At 38.7% G+C, this 17,617-nt stretch overlaps 1 protein-coding gene across 3 annotated transcripts in view; it reads right to left on the minus strand.

Moving 5' to 3' along the window:
- Positions 1 to 17,617, minus strand: part of ARHGAP18 (Rho GTPase activating protein 18) — a 95,291-nt gene that overhangs the window by 16,064 nt on the left and 61,610 nt on the right. For all 3 annotated transcript variants that reach the window (XM_048298303.1, XM_048298302.1, XM_048298304.1), the window contains exons 4-9: positions 17,472 to 17,544; positions 11,426 to 11,595; positions 9,050 to 9,215; positions 6,259 to 6,350; positions 3,881 to 3,958; positions 982 to 1,141 (exon numbers count right to left, since the gene is read on the minus strand). In XM_048298303.1, the coding sequence (XP_048154260.1) occupies positions 982 to 1,141; positions 3,881 to 3,958; positions 6,259 to 6,350; positions 9,050 to 9,215; positions 11,426 to 11,595; positions 17,472 to 17,544 (739 nt within the window). The remainder of the gene's footprint in view (positions 1 to 981; positions 1,142 to 3,880; positions 3,959 to 6,258; positions 6,351 to 9,049; positions 9,216 to 11,425; positions 11,596 to 17,471; positions 17,545 to 17,617) is intronic.

The raw sequence follows: 17,617 nt of genomic DNA on the forward strand, positions 1-17,617 counted from the left end.
TCTGAAAGCGTTCTGGCCAGTTTTAACTTGACACTCAGTATTGCAAAATCAACAACACTGTGCAGCAGGCCAAAGCACCAGCCCCCTACTCCAGCCAACCAGCCAACCTAATGGCATTGAAAGGCAGCTCACAGCTGGGAGACTTGACATAGCCTGCCCTTTTAAAGAATATTTGTCAGTCTGCCTGTCCATGGGAACTCTCTGATCCCGAGTTTAGCTCCGTTGGTTGGAGCATGGTGCTAACAACGCCAAGGTTGGTGGTTTGATCCCCATATGGACCATTCAAAAAGTTGACTTGATGATCCTTGTGGGTTCCTTCCAAACCAGAATATTCTGAGATTCTGAGAAAGCCCCTCTTAGAAAGGAGCCATTGCTCTGCCTGCAGACAAGGGGAATAGAACTTGCAGTCCTGTGTTGACTGGGGAGTTAAGGTATGTGGGATCTCACTCCAGATTAATTACCACGAAGCTCTTCCAATTACAGCTGGTAAGTTTGCTGTCTTGGTGACCAGTTGGCAAGGAGGACATTTTCACAAGAACTTGCTGATCTCAAGGGACCACGGATGATCAGCAGTTCTGACTATTCTGCTCTAACTTCTCTTATAAACACATAGAAGACCCTAAACAGTATAAATTATCATTTGTTGTATTTCCTGAAGAACTGCTTATCTTTGTTGTGGTTTTCTTTTGAAGCAAACACTATTTATAAACTGAATACTGTCATATATATTTTCCATATAACCCTTGTATACCTCCTAACTACTATCAGAAACATTAGGAAGTGAAAATGTATAGTGAATAGTATGTGTAAGCTATTAAAATAGTTGTTACATGAAAGATGCTATTTGTACATTAGCAAAATTACACCCATCTCTTCTCAGAAGAACTCATACTGTTGTTATTCAATTTGTTTCTCAGCTAAGAGGCACTTCTCGGCACAGGTATCAATTCTTTCAGCAGAGACAGAAAGGACACTACTCACTCTGCACATCTTGGAAAGCTTTGAGATATTCTACAGTGAGGAGTGGCTGAGGCAGTTCGCGGATGAAGAGTTTTAAAAGACTTGCTGCATCATGTTGCTTTACATTTTCCCAGTTGAAAGTCCCTTCATAAAATTTTGCTTCCAGTTCTTGGCAAAGGCCCTGAAAGGCAATGGATACAGAGAGCACCGGTAATACTTGGCTGCTGGAAGTCACACATTATACACACAGCAATACTTTCCACACTTTGAAAGGGGGGGAAGGATATCTGAAATATCACTTAACTCCAGCTGCTGCTCATCTTTTGCTACAAAAAAGATAAATTTAGGATCACAAGTACTTCAAGCAAGCATACAATAATAGGCAGCAGTCAAACCATATGGGAAGAAATCCCATAGGCCTGAGTCAGGGCCATATGGAATATACAATAAGAAACAGATATCATACTCAAGCACATAAGGGTCACGACTTCCCCTTTGCTCAAATATTAAGACTTGCCTGATATACAGAGCAATTCTGAAACTGTCACCCAAGGGTGTTGCTGTAATGCATACATGGCCATTTTCATAAACAAATAAGGCAATTATGTGTGTTGACACACAGCTTCTTATTAAAATATACACTAAGGTGAGGCTGGTTCTCTTTTTAAAACACAGGGAATGATTTGTGTAACTGAATAGCTGAATGTCTTGCCATCTACAGGGAATTCCATGTTGCTGGGCACATGCAGCTTTGCCTAGCATTGGGTGTCAAACATGCCCTGTGTGGAAGTGGACTGTCCAGCAAATCATGAGGTTATGCAGCAGAGTAAAGAGCTCTGAAAGTCTCAGTGGAAGGTCATAACTCTGGGGTTGGGAAAGGGCAGGATGCTGTTGGCAGCAGACATTACCATATCCCTGCCCTGCTCCCATGGCAGTGCTACTACTGAGCTTTCACAGATGCACAAATGAGAATGCACTGCAAAGACCAAATCCTTCTTAGTCTACTGCTAAGCATCAGTCCTGATCTCACACCCACTTCATTTATTTCCTAATCTGGCAGAGTGAGAAGAAACCTCAGCATAGGGCCAGGGGCCCTGAGGCACCTCTCACAGGTCCCTCCCTTCTTCTAGCTCAGTTATTCTGGACAGAAAAGGAGGACAGAGACACTGGCTTGTTTTGTAAAGTATGTGCTGTGGAAAAATATGGCTGTAATTATTTATCTGGACAAGAAGGGCACATTAAAGAGAGGATATTAGATACATTTGTAAGTTACCCTTCTCATTAAATTTAACTTTGTCTAAATGGAAAATGGATCTATTTCCAAAGAAAATGTGGACACTTAGTTTGATATAAAAGTTGGGTGTTCACAACTGTGCTCCAGAGAGATATTCTGTCTCCACTGACTGTACTGGAGGTTCAAAGGTGCAATGGTCATAACTCAGATGTCTAAAGTCAAGTGGGTATGATTTCCTGATCATCAAAAATAGCAAGCTTTAGAAACAAAGATGAAAATTCTCCCTCTGAGGCTCATCAGCTTCTCCATCCACATTCAGACCAAATCACCGCAGCAAATGCAGTATTAAACATATAGATACAATTTTTTTATATGAGAGGCAAAGGCAGAAATTTCAACTATGTGTCCTACTGCTCCAATGCTTACATTTTAAAGTAAATGTATGTGACTACGGGGTATATCCAATGCACTTTTAATAATAACTCTAAAATCAATAGAATATGATAGCAGAGTATTTTTCTGTGTCTTTCTATAAAACTGTATAATGAGGAAAATACTGGTTTTTCCCTGTTTAAGAAAATTAAGCAAAAACTCCAGTCATTTAGTATGATAAATTTCTTGCTTCTTAAAATTTTTTCTATTTAAATAAGTAAAAGAACATATTTGCTAACAAAACTGTTGCTTAATTTAAAGAAGTAGTTCCATGCAAATAAATGAAAGCCGAATAGTGAATGATCCACTGCCTGGGAAATCTTATTAAGCTAATAAAATCAAAGAACAAACAAATAAACAAAATCACTAAGAAATCACTCCAGTTTGCAAAGTGCGAAGTGGAAATTAAAGAACGGAGGAAAACTGAAAAAAAAATTAGTATCTTAGTTACTGGTAAATAAACAAACCCAATTTCCATAATACTCCCTTCTTTAGTTGTTTCTAATGAACCAGCAGCTGGACCAAGTTCTACACAACAGAGGCTGGCAGACGTCTTTGGACAGCTGAATCCACTTAAATGGTCCTTTCTGTTTAGAATTTAAAGCCAGTTCAGACCGTCTTTTTAACACATTGAGTCTTGGCATGAATCGTACTGTGCATTTAGCTCCCTGCATTAAGGCAAATACTGGGGAAGAGTCTGCATGTAATTGGCACTCACCCTGCGAAGTGTTGGTGTGCACAGACGTGCCTAACAGGATTGAGCTCAGTGAGCCGAGCAGTTATATTGCTGTTCATAAAAATAAATGTGAGAGGTTCTTCAGAGCATGCTGCCTGCCTTGCCCTGTAACACAGGTTAAGTCTAGCTATTAAAAAAGGCTCACAACGCCAAGAGAAATGCTTCCTCCTGGGGTGGAAAGACTGTGTATGAACTGTTCAGATGATTAAGCTGGTTCAGGGAAAAAGCAAAAGGCTGGAAAGCTCATGCCAAGAATTAATGAGATTTTGGCACAACTGAATTTGAAATGTAGATTTGACTCTCCTTCAAACTTGAACTCCAGTCTTCCCCCCAAAACTACACTGGGTGAAACCATCATTTCTCTGGCTAATACAATTCAGTTTTCTTTGTAAAGAGATTTTGCTTTCTGTTTTTGAAGATTTTCATAATAACAGGATGCTAAAATATATTTGTATGACAAAATAAAATCAGCAACCACAGATATTTTGGGCATGTTAATAACCTGTGCAATGTTTTACCTTTACTCTTGTCGCAACTCCTGGTATTCTAAGAAGTCCTTCTGTTTCCAGAGTTGTCTCTTCTATCTGGGCAATCAGCTGTCAAACACAAACAAAATTGGCACGAACAAAGATTCCAATTAAAAATTACTGGCAGACAGTTCTGATATATTGGAGCCTTTATGCTTGTATCTCTCTCTGTGCATATGCATCTGTGCACACAGATATGTAACAAGCAGAGGCTCAAACACAGTTTGCAAATGGATTACAGTTGTTGTAGAAGAAAGCTTTAATGTGGTTCTTACCCTTTTTTATGAATACTATTAAAGGAGAGTTTGTCTAGTTTATTAAAAAAGAAAAATGTATGCTTTTTACCTCCTTCGAGCCTCTTCTGAAGACCGAAGAATTCTTTTCAAAAATTACTGTGGCTTCAAAATTATATCCCAATTACTACCCTTGTTAAAATTTCCAAATCAAAATAATTAAGGTAACATTCTCATAAATATCTAGGACTTTACTAGAGGAGAACTAAGAACTTCCAGGCTTTAAAGAAGTTCCTGATTTGCAAATTCTCACATTCTCCTAACAAACTCATAAGTTTGCAACCCTTCACATGGATAAATTTGCAGAAATTCCATAAAAATACTTAAAACCCATATAATAATTTTTTTCTCTAAACAATATGCCTAGAAGTATTCACTGAAGGATGGATTTAAGAGTATTCAAAAGAGATCTGTAAACGTCAAAAGCTGATGACATAATTTTAGCACAAATGGTTCCCACAATGTTTAACTAGGGCAGTGCCTTTGTTACATGCCTTCCTGCACCAGCTCTTGATTAAGAAAAATTATGCAACACAGTTGTGTTTTTTCCAGTTACAGAAATTAATGGGAGTTTACCTACCACTGTATTTATGTAACAGATAAATGCCATAAAAAAGATTGGACAGAAAACCCCACAAAGTCAGAAAACAGCACCTGAAGTGTCACCGTAGTGCATTTTCCATGGTTAAAAAAGAAAAAAAAAAGTGTTAACTGGCTCCATCCAGTCACCCTGTACCTGGCTTACACCAGATCAGTGGCTGCCACTCACATCTGCTGGGCACAAAGATGCTGTGGGCAGTGTGTGACCTGCCATCAGCACCACTTCTGGGGAAGGCAAGGTCCGGTGGCATGACTGGCAGCCACGACTCCTTCACAAACGCTCACTCACAAGTGACCGCTTGGCACACAGCAAGAGGTGGCCACCAGCCACCACCAACCTTCTGCTGTGGGAAATCCCCTCTTCATCTCTATCAGGGCTGCTCTGCATGACCTTCTTTGCAGGCCAGAGACCGGAATTACTGCCAGCAGAAACTTCTGATGAAGATACATGAATTGGTATTACCATCAGATTTTCTAGTTGGAAAAGCCCTGACTAAATTATGTCACTATTTTTAATTTAAATTCCGTAATGGAATAAAAACTAGGTGTATTTTTATTTAATTAAGCAGCCTTCCTGTTAACTTGCTTTTGTTTCGTTTCAGTGATAAAAAAGGTACATTTAAAAAAGCAGAATGAACAAAATTGCTCTCTTGCACTTTATATAAATCCCCTATTCCTGTGAAGCACACACTGCAGAGAACAGGCAGAAGAAATGGGAAACTTTTTATTTTCATATTCTCATTTGAAGTAAAACTGTATTCCAAATGATGCCTGCACCTTGCAAAACAAATCACATCTATAAGCTATTAATGTTTATGTAGAACTTTCGATGTTGCTAGGATAGCAGAGTGATCAATCACTGTTTGCAATTTGATTTCTCAGTTTATAGATAGCATCTTTTCCAGGAATGTGTTTTTATGATTCTGAGGAAGTAATTTCTGGCATGAATGACACAGAAGTAGTTTTCAGACCATGATGCAAAACTACTTTGAGATTTCTGTTTCTCAAAAAATAACAAGCACATTCACAAATAGACTGAAATGGTGATGACAGAGCACTGAGTTTCTGTCAGTTTTAGGACAGGTCCATATACAGTAGTTTATTTTCTTCTCAAGAAATGAGACATACTATGCGTGGGCAGTAAATCCAGGGTCTCCATCATCTTTCCAATTATCTCCCCCATTACCATGACATGATATGGGCCAAAGCATACCCCTGTGTACTAAAGCAACAAGTCTTCTGGAAAACCACCTGACTAGTGAGTTTATTTCTTTAATTCAAAATATGTCTGATACGATGCAAAGTATCACATTTACTGAATTAGCAAGTAAAGTTGCAAGTAAAAGTTACAATAACTTGGGTGGATTAGTGTATTATACTGAAAACTGCAACAGGAAGCAAATAAATCCAGGACAAAATGTTATGTACTTGTCATTTGCACGTATGTAAAAACTTGACTTCTTCGTGCCTATGTACCTTTTGAAAAATCAGTGGGATCTTGGTTCCTGGGACCTTCTTCTGATCCTGTTCCAGTAGAAGTGACAATGGGACACCAAACAAGCCAGAGTCTGAAGAATAAAGCAAAAGAAACTGAGATCCACATCTTTTCCAGTACATGTGATACTGGAATAAACCCACATTTCTGAAGCAGTAAGTCTATTTGATGCGTTCAGAGCTATTGACCTTTTGTTTAAAGTGTTTTAATGTCTTTGTCAATCAAGCTGTTACACAAAACACTCTGGCTAAAAGGATTTATCATCTCTTTCTCAGGAGTCTTCTGTTTTGACTTCAAATTGCCATCCACATATTCTGCAGCACAGTAAAACAAACTGCATAAATGTACCATCTGTGTAGTTCTGGTTTGCAGAATGGGTGTAATGATGACCCTGCTATGCAGATCTTCATCACTCAATGCAAGTTATTATAGTGAAGATGGAAATGGTATGGGTAAAATATGCAGAATTTGGTCACTAAAATGAGACAAATACAATTATCACCCAGAGTTACTCTGAACAGTGCTCTCTTTGAAGGTTTGGAAAAACAGCTTTTAAATGCCTGTGCTGTTGAATTATGTAACAATGGCAGAATAGCAAGATAACCAACTCAAACCAAAAGGTTCATTTTTAAAAAAAGCAAAAGTACAGTTAATTCTTTGTTAGAAAATAACTTTTACAATAGGGCTAAGGCAATTAATTTTTTTTTTAAAGGAATTCTGTTGCAGTTAATTTAGCCCTAATGAAAAACCAACCTTAGTCTTCTTGTAAATGGGACTTTCATGTGTTATGGCCCAGCTGAATAGAAGTGAATGGCCATTTAAAGAAAGCTATGCTAGTGATGACTAACCCAAAGTTTGCTGACACAGAACTTCTCTGTCAGGAGTACTGATAATTGCTGTATGTGCAATTTTTCTGGAACAGCATATAACAATACATGTAGTTAAAAACTGCTGCTTGGTATGATGCCATGCCAATACTGAACACAGAACAGATGAAATTACTAAAAAAACAACTGTCAGCCCTTGAGGAAATATGATATACATCAAAGAAAGATCAATTTCAGTACCAAACCAGAAGCTCTTGTATCTCTGTCAGCATAAAAAGTCTACCTATAAAATACAAGGGACTCATACATACAGGCAATATCCATACCCCATAGCTTTATTACCTTGAAGTTCTTGTCAATAATAAAAGTTTCCATCGAAATGTAGTTGGAAAAAAACAAACTCCAGGAGGTCAATAAAAAGGCAGGGCTGGGCACAGCACAGCATTCTCCAGAAGAATGATGTTTTCATCATCTTCACATACTCAAGCACAAAGGGCAAAGTGAATAGACCCACCACTGTATGAATCAATTGGCCAAACAACACTTCAGGGATGAAGAGGTAAAGGTCAGACAGAGCAACGAGGCACCGAAGGCAGTACATTGCGAAAGCAGATTAGCTTGGCAGAAAAGGTGATGTCATTGTCCATTTCCTACACATTGCCATGAGTCTAGACTATCTTTTTTACCTTTTAAAAAAGTTTTTAATCAATTCACGTTTTATGAATGCCTGCTATTCAGATAATAATGCTGAGAGTGCAAGTCAATTAACAATTAATTTTGTAAGAAGAAGCAGTTAAAACTAAGACCCAAAATACAAGAGAAGAAAATGCTTTGTCTCTGTTTATTAGTGACAGCACAAATACTTCTGCAAGAAGAAAATGCATTCAAGCAATCAAGGTCTTGTTGATGTTTTTGTGTATGCCTTTTGCATTAAAAAAACTGTTCACTCTTACTGTAAAGTGAAGAGCATATTTTGAAGAATCTAATGTACCTTGCTGTGTATCTCTCTATGCTCTCTGTTGCTTTCAATTATTTAAAGTGAGCTACTGCACTGTCACATTCACTGAACCTTGACAACAGAGTTTGGCCAAAGCAGGCTTGTGATTAACTGGTAACACATTTCAAGCTCTTGTAAAGCACTTAGCAGAAGCCAAAAATACAAAAACCAAACAAAGCACTGAAAACCTCCAGCATCATGAAATTGGTTTCCATGTTTTCTATGCTCCCAAGAAAAGCACTGTGATTACACATATGCACCAATGGCTTGCAGAGGAAAGTGACGTGTTGCAGCTGCCTCTGCCTCCTCTGCAACAGCTTACATCTTCTACTTTATATGATGCCATTCAGCATAACAACTGCATTATAGCCTAAGTAAATACTGGATGGGCAAGGCCTATATGACACAGGAAAGTTTGTGCCAGACAGAATAGAAAACAGGTGACAAAGGCTCCCAGCATCTCCCACCTACAGCAACAAAAGCACAAAAGTCAGGTAGACTCACCTGAATGACATAATTATTTCGGCTGAAATAGACCTTTGAGATCATCAAGTCCAATTGTGAAAGTAGACCGCACCTACCTTCAGGAATACCCACAAAGAGCACATGCACATGCTCTTTGGGAATAAATCAGCACAGACAAACTTCTGTGGAGCAATTCTTGCTGCACAGCATGCTACTAAGATAGTTACCCTCCACTCTTTAGTTTATCTGCTCAGTGACTGTCTTGAGTTTTAACTACAGAAAAAGAGCTGGAGACATAACGTCACTGAACTTGTTTAAAGCATGCCTTGAGTAAGGTGTAAAAATTAAATGTTGCTCAGGGCCTATGTTACTGTTTATATATTAAATAGAAATTTTCTGCTGAAAAATCATAAAGAACCAGCTACATTTGTTTTATTGGATTAAACAGATGCAATTGGTTCAGAATACAAAACACCAACTTACCTTTGGTTTTGATTTTTACAGCTTTCTGCTGCTTGAATTCTGTCCCGAGTATGTCATAGAGAGCAGTTAATTCAATCAGTGCTAAAGAATAGACTTTCTTCATGTCCTGAGGGGCTAGGTCACCAATCTTTGTGGTACCTGTTTTGTCCTTCGGCAGTCTGAAATTCTAAAAGCAGAGATTTGCAGCAGGGTGAATAATCCAAGTCATGACAAATTACTTATCTCAAAGGCTGGGCTTCCTTCAGGGTACAACCTTTCAACATGAAGCCTGCTGTTACTGACTAAATCATGGGAGAATCCCCCAAACAGGTTAAAAACCAGATGATCTTAAAATGACAGCAAGATTTAGGTTCTCAGTGACTTCTGGAGGTGATCTAATTCAATTGCTGCTCAAAGCAAGGCTAAATTCAAAGTCTGATTGGGTTGTTTGTTGTTGCTGTTCAAATGAATTTTGAAAATTCCCAATAACCTCTGTGGGAACCTGCTTCAGTGTGGAATGCTGTCACGGAGACTTTCTTTACTTTGCAGAATAAAATTTCCCCATTAGTCACTTGTGTCCATTAACTCTTGTCCTTTTACTTGGCATCTCCAAGAAGAGTCTGGATTTGTCCTGCTTGCAATCATCTACTCGTCCTTCCACCTTCTTCATCCTTTTCCAGTTTACAGTGGTGGAAATGGCTATCCAAGAACATGTACAATTGGGACAGAAAGCATGTACAATTGGGACAGAAATCCCTTTGTACTTGTGCACACAAAATAAAATATTTGGCTGCCATATAAATAATAATAAAGGGGTTCTCTTCTTAGGGAAGGGGGATACTTAATCATGGCTCCTTTCTACTGCACTAGATACTCAGAGGCTGCAGAGATCAATATAAGGAATTTAGTTGAAAGGGTGAGGGAGAGGGACTTCCCAACTCATTGAGCTTTCTAACTCCATCTCTCACCAGCAGGCTTTTAAGCATGCATGACTCAAAGCAGGAAGGTTGACAAGACTTTCTTCCACTTGGAAAGACATATTATACTCATGAATTATTTTCTTACCCTGTACAAACCCAGCAATAGCAGAGATGAATTGCTGGTTATGGTACATGACTACAAGGGCACATACCAAAACATAAACATAATTTACAAATGGTAGATACGTAGCCAGTTCCCCACCTTGAGCTTTCATTGACTTGCACAAACATGTCTGTTTAAAAATAGCTGATGATGATGAAGGTGCAACCAATAAATTGTAGATTTAAATAGGTAACTCCCTTCCTTTTCCTATCATTTTGCAGCTCCTTTTGTAACTGAATAAGAAATCTCATAGCCATGTCTTTGAGCAATCCTTCACAAGACTAGCCAGAAGTAGAGCTAATGTATGTATTATGCATATATATATGCATATATACAGAAGTTAGAGCATAGCTTTTATCTCCTTGTTATACGCTGCATTAGAGAAACATGACTCAAACACTTCAGAATCCATCTCTAAATATCCATTAGTGTCTGGTTTATAATGTTTAAACTAGGATACATGGGGTAATTACTGCTTGAAGAACTGCACATGTCCTTATCTAAATTAAGTGTTTGAAGAACTGGGAAACATTACTTCAGAAACTGTGTTTACTCAGACATGTTTGCATACAGTGTTAGGAAAAAAAAAAAAGACAATTTTCACACCAGTCATTAGTTTACACGTAGTAGTATTTATACGTAGCTGCATGTTCATGAACTGTTAGGCAGAGAGAGATCCTCAAAGAGATTTCTGAGGATTGACATCAAAAACCCTTGGACTATTTTCTTTTGTATTTACATGGATTCATTCAGAAAGAGCCTTTTTTATTAAGTGCTGGAAAGAAAAACTGAGTTCAAATTAGTCCTTAATTTCCTGCCATTTGACTCCAGACCTCTAACTTCTACAGACAATTCTTTCTTCATTCTCATCCTTCACCTACCTGCACTGGACAGCTGCATAAGGTTTCTACAGGCATCCACCAACCTCTTTCGTATTACAATAGAGCTTTTTATTAGAGGTAAAGCATCTCACCTCAGATAACAAAAAGGGGCTGTAAACAAATGAAGCAAGGACACAGCTTATGTACAACTACCACTAAGCCACTATTCCAGCTTAATATTGGCAGTTCATCATTGCTTACATATAGAGTGCATTTTGCCAGACAGACAAGTACATAAATAGGCATAAAAGTAGTTATTTTCATGTTATTGAGCATACTATTTCCAAAAATAGTCACCTTAAGAAGCTCTATCTCTACAAAGCTGAATTTGGCAATGTTCTTCTAACTCTAATTCACTCAGCATCTGATAAATGTCACCCAAACAGTACCTCTAGATAAAAAAAAAAAAGATAAATAAATAAGAAACACCTACCGGGAGAAGAGTGTCACCCCCTCCACCTCTGTACATTTTGCCTACTGAGCTGTCTTTGAGATTAGCTGCCTGTTCTGCAAATGATATCTCCAAATTGATGTCAGTGTCTGAAGGTGGCATGTCTTCAAGCAGGTTCTTCTGCTCATCTGTTCCAAGACTGAACTTCGGACCTGAAAACACCATAAAAAAAAGCTAAAAATCAACAGCAGCACAATCAAGCACCACTCAGTGCATGAGAGTAAGTTTTAAACCAAGTAGAAGTTGATTCCGTGCAAGCAATGGACTTTCTGGTTTCAAAGTCATTGTTCCTGTGTTTTTTATGTCAGTTGAAAATTCAGCTATTGGCAACAGTTCAGCTTTTGTAGGTCTTCTTCAATAATTTTGTCAAGACATGGGGTTTTCTCTCCTATTTATCTATTATGAAAAGATAGAGCAATCCACCTCAAACAAACAGCAGACTCCCAGAATCCTGCAGAGCCAAAGAGCTTTGGCATCAGAAGTTTCTTGCCATCAAACACTTTCCAGCTTCAAAGACATTTGAAGACAAAGTAACATTCTGCAAACAAATCAGCAAACTTTTCTGCTGTTAAGATTTCAAAAGCAATAGAGAATGTGTCCTCTATGAAAGAACTAACATCTGGGAATAACAGGGAGTACACATATCATATCTTTGTTCCATCATTCCTGTTCTCACCTCAGTCTGAGAAGTCTAGATTCCTCAAAACTGTTTGGGCATGTTTCCATGATACAGGGAAGGACTAAGTACACAACAATGGCCTAACTTCTCTTTTTTTGTTCCTTAAAGAAATCAAACACTAGACAAATTTAGAACACTTTTTGTTAAAGGACTAAAGAAGCAAAAAAGGGAGAAGCAGTTCTGCCTTTAGTAAGTTTCCCAATTTCACAGTAGATCAACCACTGCTTTTAGTCTCAAGTTAAAATATATTGTGAAAGAAGCTATAGGAAAATTATATTGTAAAAAACACTACTTAATACAAAGCATCAAAGTCTAAGAAAGTTTTCAGTCTCTCCACCATCCCTCTCATAATGTGTATCCAAAAGGATACATCAAGGACTAGGTTCCTTTTAGAAGACATCACAGAATCACAGAAGGTTTTCAGGTACTGCAAAAGAGTAAAGTCACAGAATAAATTAGTTTAGAAAAGACCTTTGAGTCCAACCTATGACCAAAAACCACCATGTCAACTATACCATGGCACTAAGTGCCATGTCCAGTCTTTCCTTAAACACCTCCAGGGACTTCACAACCTCCCTGTGCAGTCCACTCCAATATCTAATCAGCCTTTCTGTGAAGAACTTCTCCTTAATGTCCAACCTAAATCTCTCCCGGTGCAGCTTGAGGCTGTGTCCCCTTGTCCTGTTGCTGGTAGCCTGAGAGAAAAGACTAACCCCCACCTGGCTACACCCTCCTTTCAGGCAGTTGTAAAGACAGATAAGATTCCTGAGCCTCCTTTTCTCCAGGCTAAACAACCCCAGCTCCCTCAGCCACTCCTCATAAGACTTACTCTGTAGACCCTTCACCAGATTTATTACCCTGCTCTGGACATGCTCCAGCCCCTCAATGTCCTTTCTGAATTGAGGGGCTCAGAACTGGACACAGAACTCGATATGTAGCCTCTCCAGTGCTGAGTACAGAAGAAGAATCACTTCTCTAAGTCCTGGAGCCATGATTCTGCCACTGGCTCCGACTCACATGAGACCGCAGCCTGTTCAAAACTAATATACCACAAGTGCAGGAAAAGTGGATGCAAATGGACATGAGTTGAGAAGGAGAAACACGAGAAGTGAATATGTTTTGGTGTAAGAATGTTGTATAATACAATAAACTAATTTTTTTACAGTGCTGTGGGAAATTTTTGTATTCCTGGAATAAGTACCCTATGACAAGACAGAAAAAAGTTCCCAGAAAATAGTTACAGGTACAGCAAAAGCTGATTCTGAAGCAGGGGAAAGCCCGCAGATAGGCTGATTAAGAGGAGGAGTCAGGGAAGTGCTGCTCTACACCAACAGTATCAGGTCTGTAAAAGAACTGAGCTGAAAGCGTGCAATCCAAACAACGTATGAAGCAAGAAGTTTAAAAAAAATTACAGCAACTCAACATTTTTTCTAAATTATATCTGTATCTTATTGAAAGACACAAAACTATTCTCTGACATTCTTTAGAGTGAGTCCTGAAAATAACCTCAGTCAGCCAGGGCCAAACTCAGGGGACTTGATAGACACGCAAATGGCTGAAGCCACCACAGCCACTTTCTGGTTAGGCACAGTGCTTTACACAGCCACTCCCACGTCAAAGTACTTACCTAAGCTGAGACACTTTCAGAGAGAGGAGGTGGATTTGAGTTAATAATTTGACTCTACTTACAACCAAGCAATGCTGTGAGAAGTAGAACAGAACATTTTCCAATTCTGCCGGTTGAGTGTGTTACTCATCCCTTGTTTTTTCCAGAGTGGCTTCTGCTTACTTTCCACAGATCCCAAAATGCCTAGGGCATATGCTAAAGATTAAGCTGATCTTGAAAGGAGAGCTGCTCCTTTTGGTAAAGAGATATTCTGAGTCCTCAGTAAGCAAACATATCCAAGGTCAAATTCATCCCTGACTCTGATCCTTGGCCTCCCTGTGCATACATCCCTATATATCATGTAAACTGTTTAATGCATCCGAACTGAATGAAAACACTTTCCCGTCCCCCCAAAACTTTTGTCATGCTAATGTGGCCTATACCTGACCTACATACTCCCTACCAGTCTAGGAGGGATCTGATGTTAACGAACAAAAAAGCAGTAGCTCCTATTTCAGTCCTCTGGTCATACGAAGGTGTCATGTAAAGCAGATGTCTCGGTAATGCTCTGCACATTTTAAAGATCTGGAAATGCTGCCGTTGTGGGGAGTTTCTTCCTGGTTGTAAAGCCTTGCTCCCATTGTTGTACATTCCTGAACTAGGCAGCAGCTGTAAGAGGAAGTAGCCTTGGTGTTCTGCCAACCTGCCCACCACATGCAATATTTAATGAGAGAAATGTAAGTGTGATACAGAAAAATGTAAATATTGTCTATGAGGATGTGAAAACCATATTTTACATGAGTTCTGTACCCTTCCCTTAGTTCACAGAGCTATTTAAAGATTACATAAAATGATGGGTTTTTTTCAGGAACAAAACAAGGAAACATTGCAAGTGTCAATCGTGCTATGTCCTAGCCTTGCTAGGGAATCTCGAGTATACACCAATGAAGCTAAGCTGACAGATCTTAATTTATAATTGAAAAGGTAGAATGATTTTTTCTTTGACTGACAAAGCACTTCTCAAAAATGCTAATTCATAGGTGGTTATAAATTGAAAATAAAAGCTTCATAATCATTTCACTGACACTGTTACTTTGGCTATAGGATCCTCATTTATCATGTAAAATAATAAGCAAAACCAAACTCTTTAATTAAAAACCACCAGATTTCAGTTTTTTCCCCTATCAATAAGCAAATATTACTGCTCTTTAGCCTCATATTACACATGGTACACACAATTCCTTCATCCACTCTCTAGATAGTTATGCTTTGGAGCTGTCCTTATACAGAGGTTTTATCTATTATTCTTCCCCTGTAGCTAATCCTATGTTCAGAGAAACAACTGCAGTCACAGTGAACTGAATTTTACTAGTCCCCTATTTAAGCTAGTAGGTATTTAGCCTTTCATCTTTTATTATTTCCATTTTATTTCTTGAGAGGTCTCAACCAATAAAGTTATTTACTCTTTTTCACAGGATTCCAAAGAAAATTACTTCTTTTCTTTTGTATCTATTGAACATATTGCCAGCTTTGCAGGCCTTTAGTGAGTGTCACGGATTGTTAAAACAATAATGCCTTTTGAGAGCTTAATACATGATTCTGAATTTTCTTTTTGTTTCCTGTAGACACACTCCGTACCTACATGAAACAAAGGGACTTATTATCTGTGAGTTCACATATATCATTTAGTCAAGAAACAAGGTGGAGTTCACACAGCCCAGGTGTGCTCTAAGGGCCAACCACTAAATCTTCAGCCTGGCAAAAGCACTTGGGAATGCAGCATTCAAATAGCCCATTAGGAACAGACTCATCACCTTTGGAGTATGGCCAAGAAGTTTTTTACCATAACAATTCTAAGATGTCTCAATTTAAGCTTTTTTTAATAATGTCCGAGATTATGCTCATATTTTTTCAGGTAAAACTGGGACAACTTCTGTGTCAAAGAGGGTTTCCATTTTAAAATAGTGTCCTTGGATTTGGACTTCATAAATATTTAGTACCTCTGAAATATCATGCACTGTTTACTTTTTGTCTTAAATTCATTCACTGTTTGTATAACACTAATTAGCTCATCATTCTGGAGGAAAGATCACAGCACAGCACTGAAACAGGTGCGGTGCTTTTAACACCACCAAACTTCCATGGCTTGACTGCAAATTGAACTGATTTTTCCTTCCTGCTCCAAGCTTGGGAGCAGAGCCCACTGCAGCATGTTGACTGGAGCAGGAGTGTATCAGGATGTAAGCAGGCTGCATTTGCCATCCACATCACAATCTGTGCTGAGGAGAGCTAGCATATGGGATTTGCCTTTCAGAACTTCCCATTTCTGAAGGGTTCATCAAGGCCACGGGGAAAAAAAAGAACCAGATGTGATAAAAACTCTGTAATAATTGCTTGGTAATTTTCCAGCTCTGAATCCTACAGTGAAGTTTATTGACACAAGCACCAGGCATCTCTTCCTTCCCTTGTGCTGAAGCAGCAGTCTGGCAGTCCTCCCAATTTTTTTACTGTTCTTACTGGAGCGAGGTTTGCTGAGAGGGCAGGAGGGAAACACTTCTGGAAACACACAAATTTGGTGTTATTCAGGGCTGGTTTATATTCATGTCTCCCACTTCAACTGCCATGCACACTCCGTATCGTCCATTGCTGTTTTCCAAGTCTAATTCTAAAGTAACGATTTTTCGAAAATGCTACTGGTCAGTACTCTAGAACTGAAGCAGAACTTTATTTGGTGGCTTAATTACAGCTAACTAACTTACAATAGGTAACTTGATCTGCCTGCCTAATGCAGGTGTAGGGTTCAATGTAACATCTATGTGCTATCCAGTCCTCCAGAAGAAGAAGAAAACCCAATATATAAACAAAGCAGAATAACAGTGCAGCATCTTAAAGCTTAAGTGGTTGCCAGTAAATAACCTGATCCCTACAGGGGAGGATATGGTGGTATCACGGACAGAGCGCAACCTTTACTTTGAAGAAATCTACCACGATGCAGGACAGCCACCATTTTATTATTGGGCCTGCAGAAAAGCAGAAAGCTCTGTCAAAGTCTTTCACTGGAATTCATACGCTCAAAACAGAAACTATGGAATCAGCTAAGGACTTCCGTGATGTACTATCCTGGCAGTGAGAGGAAAGGGTCTTCCATGGGTACTGCACCTCTCTTGTGTGATCACACGCCACTGAATACAACCTACTTGCACATAATGCTATTTCATTTCCATTTTCCTTGAAAAGGTAAACAACCTTTTTCTTTCATCCCTGTTTTTCTTTTAATTTGAGCTACAGATATATAGCCAGTTCTCGCTCTTTTTTTTGATGCTTACAGTCCAGCCAGTTCTTTTTTTTTTCTTATAGTCCATTTGGTTTTATTCTTTTGTGTGCACTGATGAGATTGTGCATAGGCCTTCATTTCCTGTAATGTACAGCAGAGATAGACCAGAAGGGATAAATTAAGGATCAGAAATGGCCTGAGCATAAGCTACAAGTCTCCCAGATAGCTTGATTATAAGATGATCCCTGATAACAAACAGGGTTTCTCAGGTGACTCAAAGGACACTACCCACAGGCACACTTAAAATTCTACACACCAACAATGCAGTCCAGAACAGGTTTCTCATTATAATTTAATTTTTTTGAGAAGTTACTTAAAATATGGACCCATGTAGTAGCTTGTGTAGTTGAACATTGACAAACCAAAAAGAAAAATAAATAAAATAAAGAAGAGAGTAATTTGGCATTACCTTTTGTTCCATCGTGTGTTTCATTTTTGTTTTCACTTGTTCTCACAGTTGAAGGTTCACTTCCTTCACAGACCTATGAAAGAAATAATAAATATGCATGGCTATAAAAACCTAGTGCATGGTTGTAGAAAAACCTAGTGCATGGT

This window comes from Corvus hawaiiensis, chromosome 3 (genome assembly GCF_020740725.1).
Source record: "Corvus hawaiiensis isolate bCorHaw1 chromosome 3, bCorHaw1.pri.cur, whole genome shotgun sequence".
Lineage (NCBI taxonomy): Eukaryota > Metazoa > Chordata > Aves > Passeriformes > Corvidae > Corvus > Corvus hawaiiensis.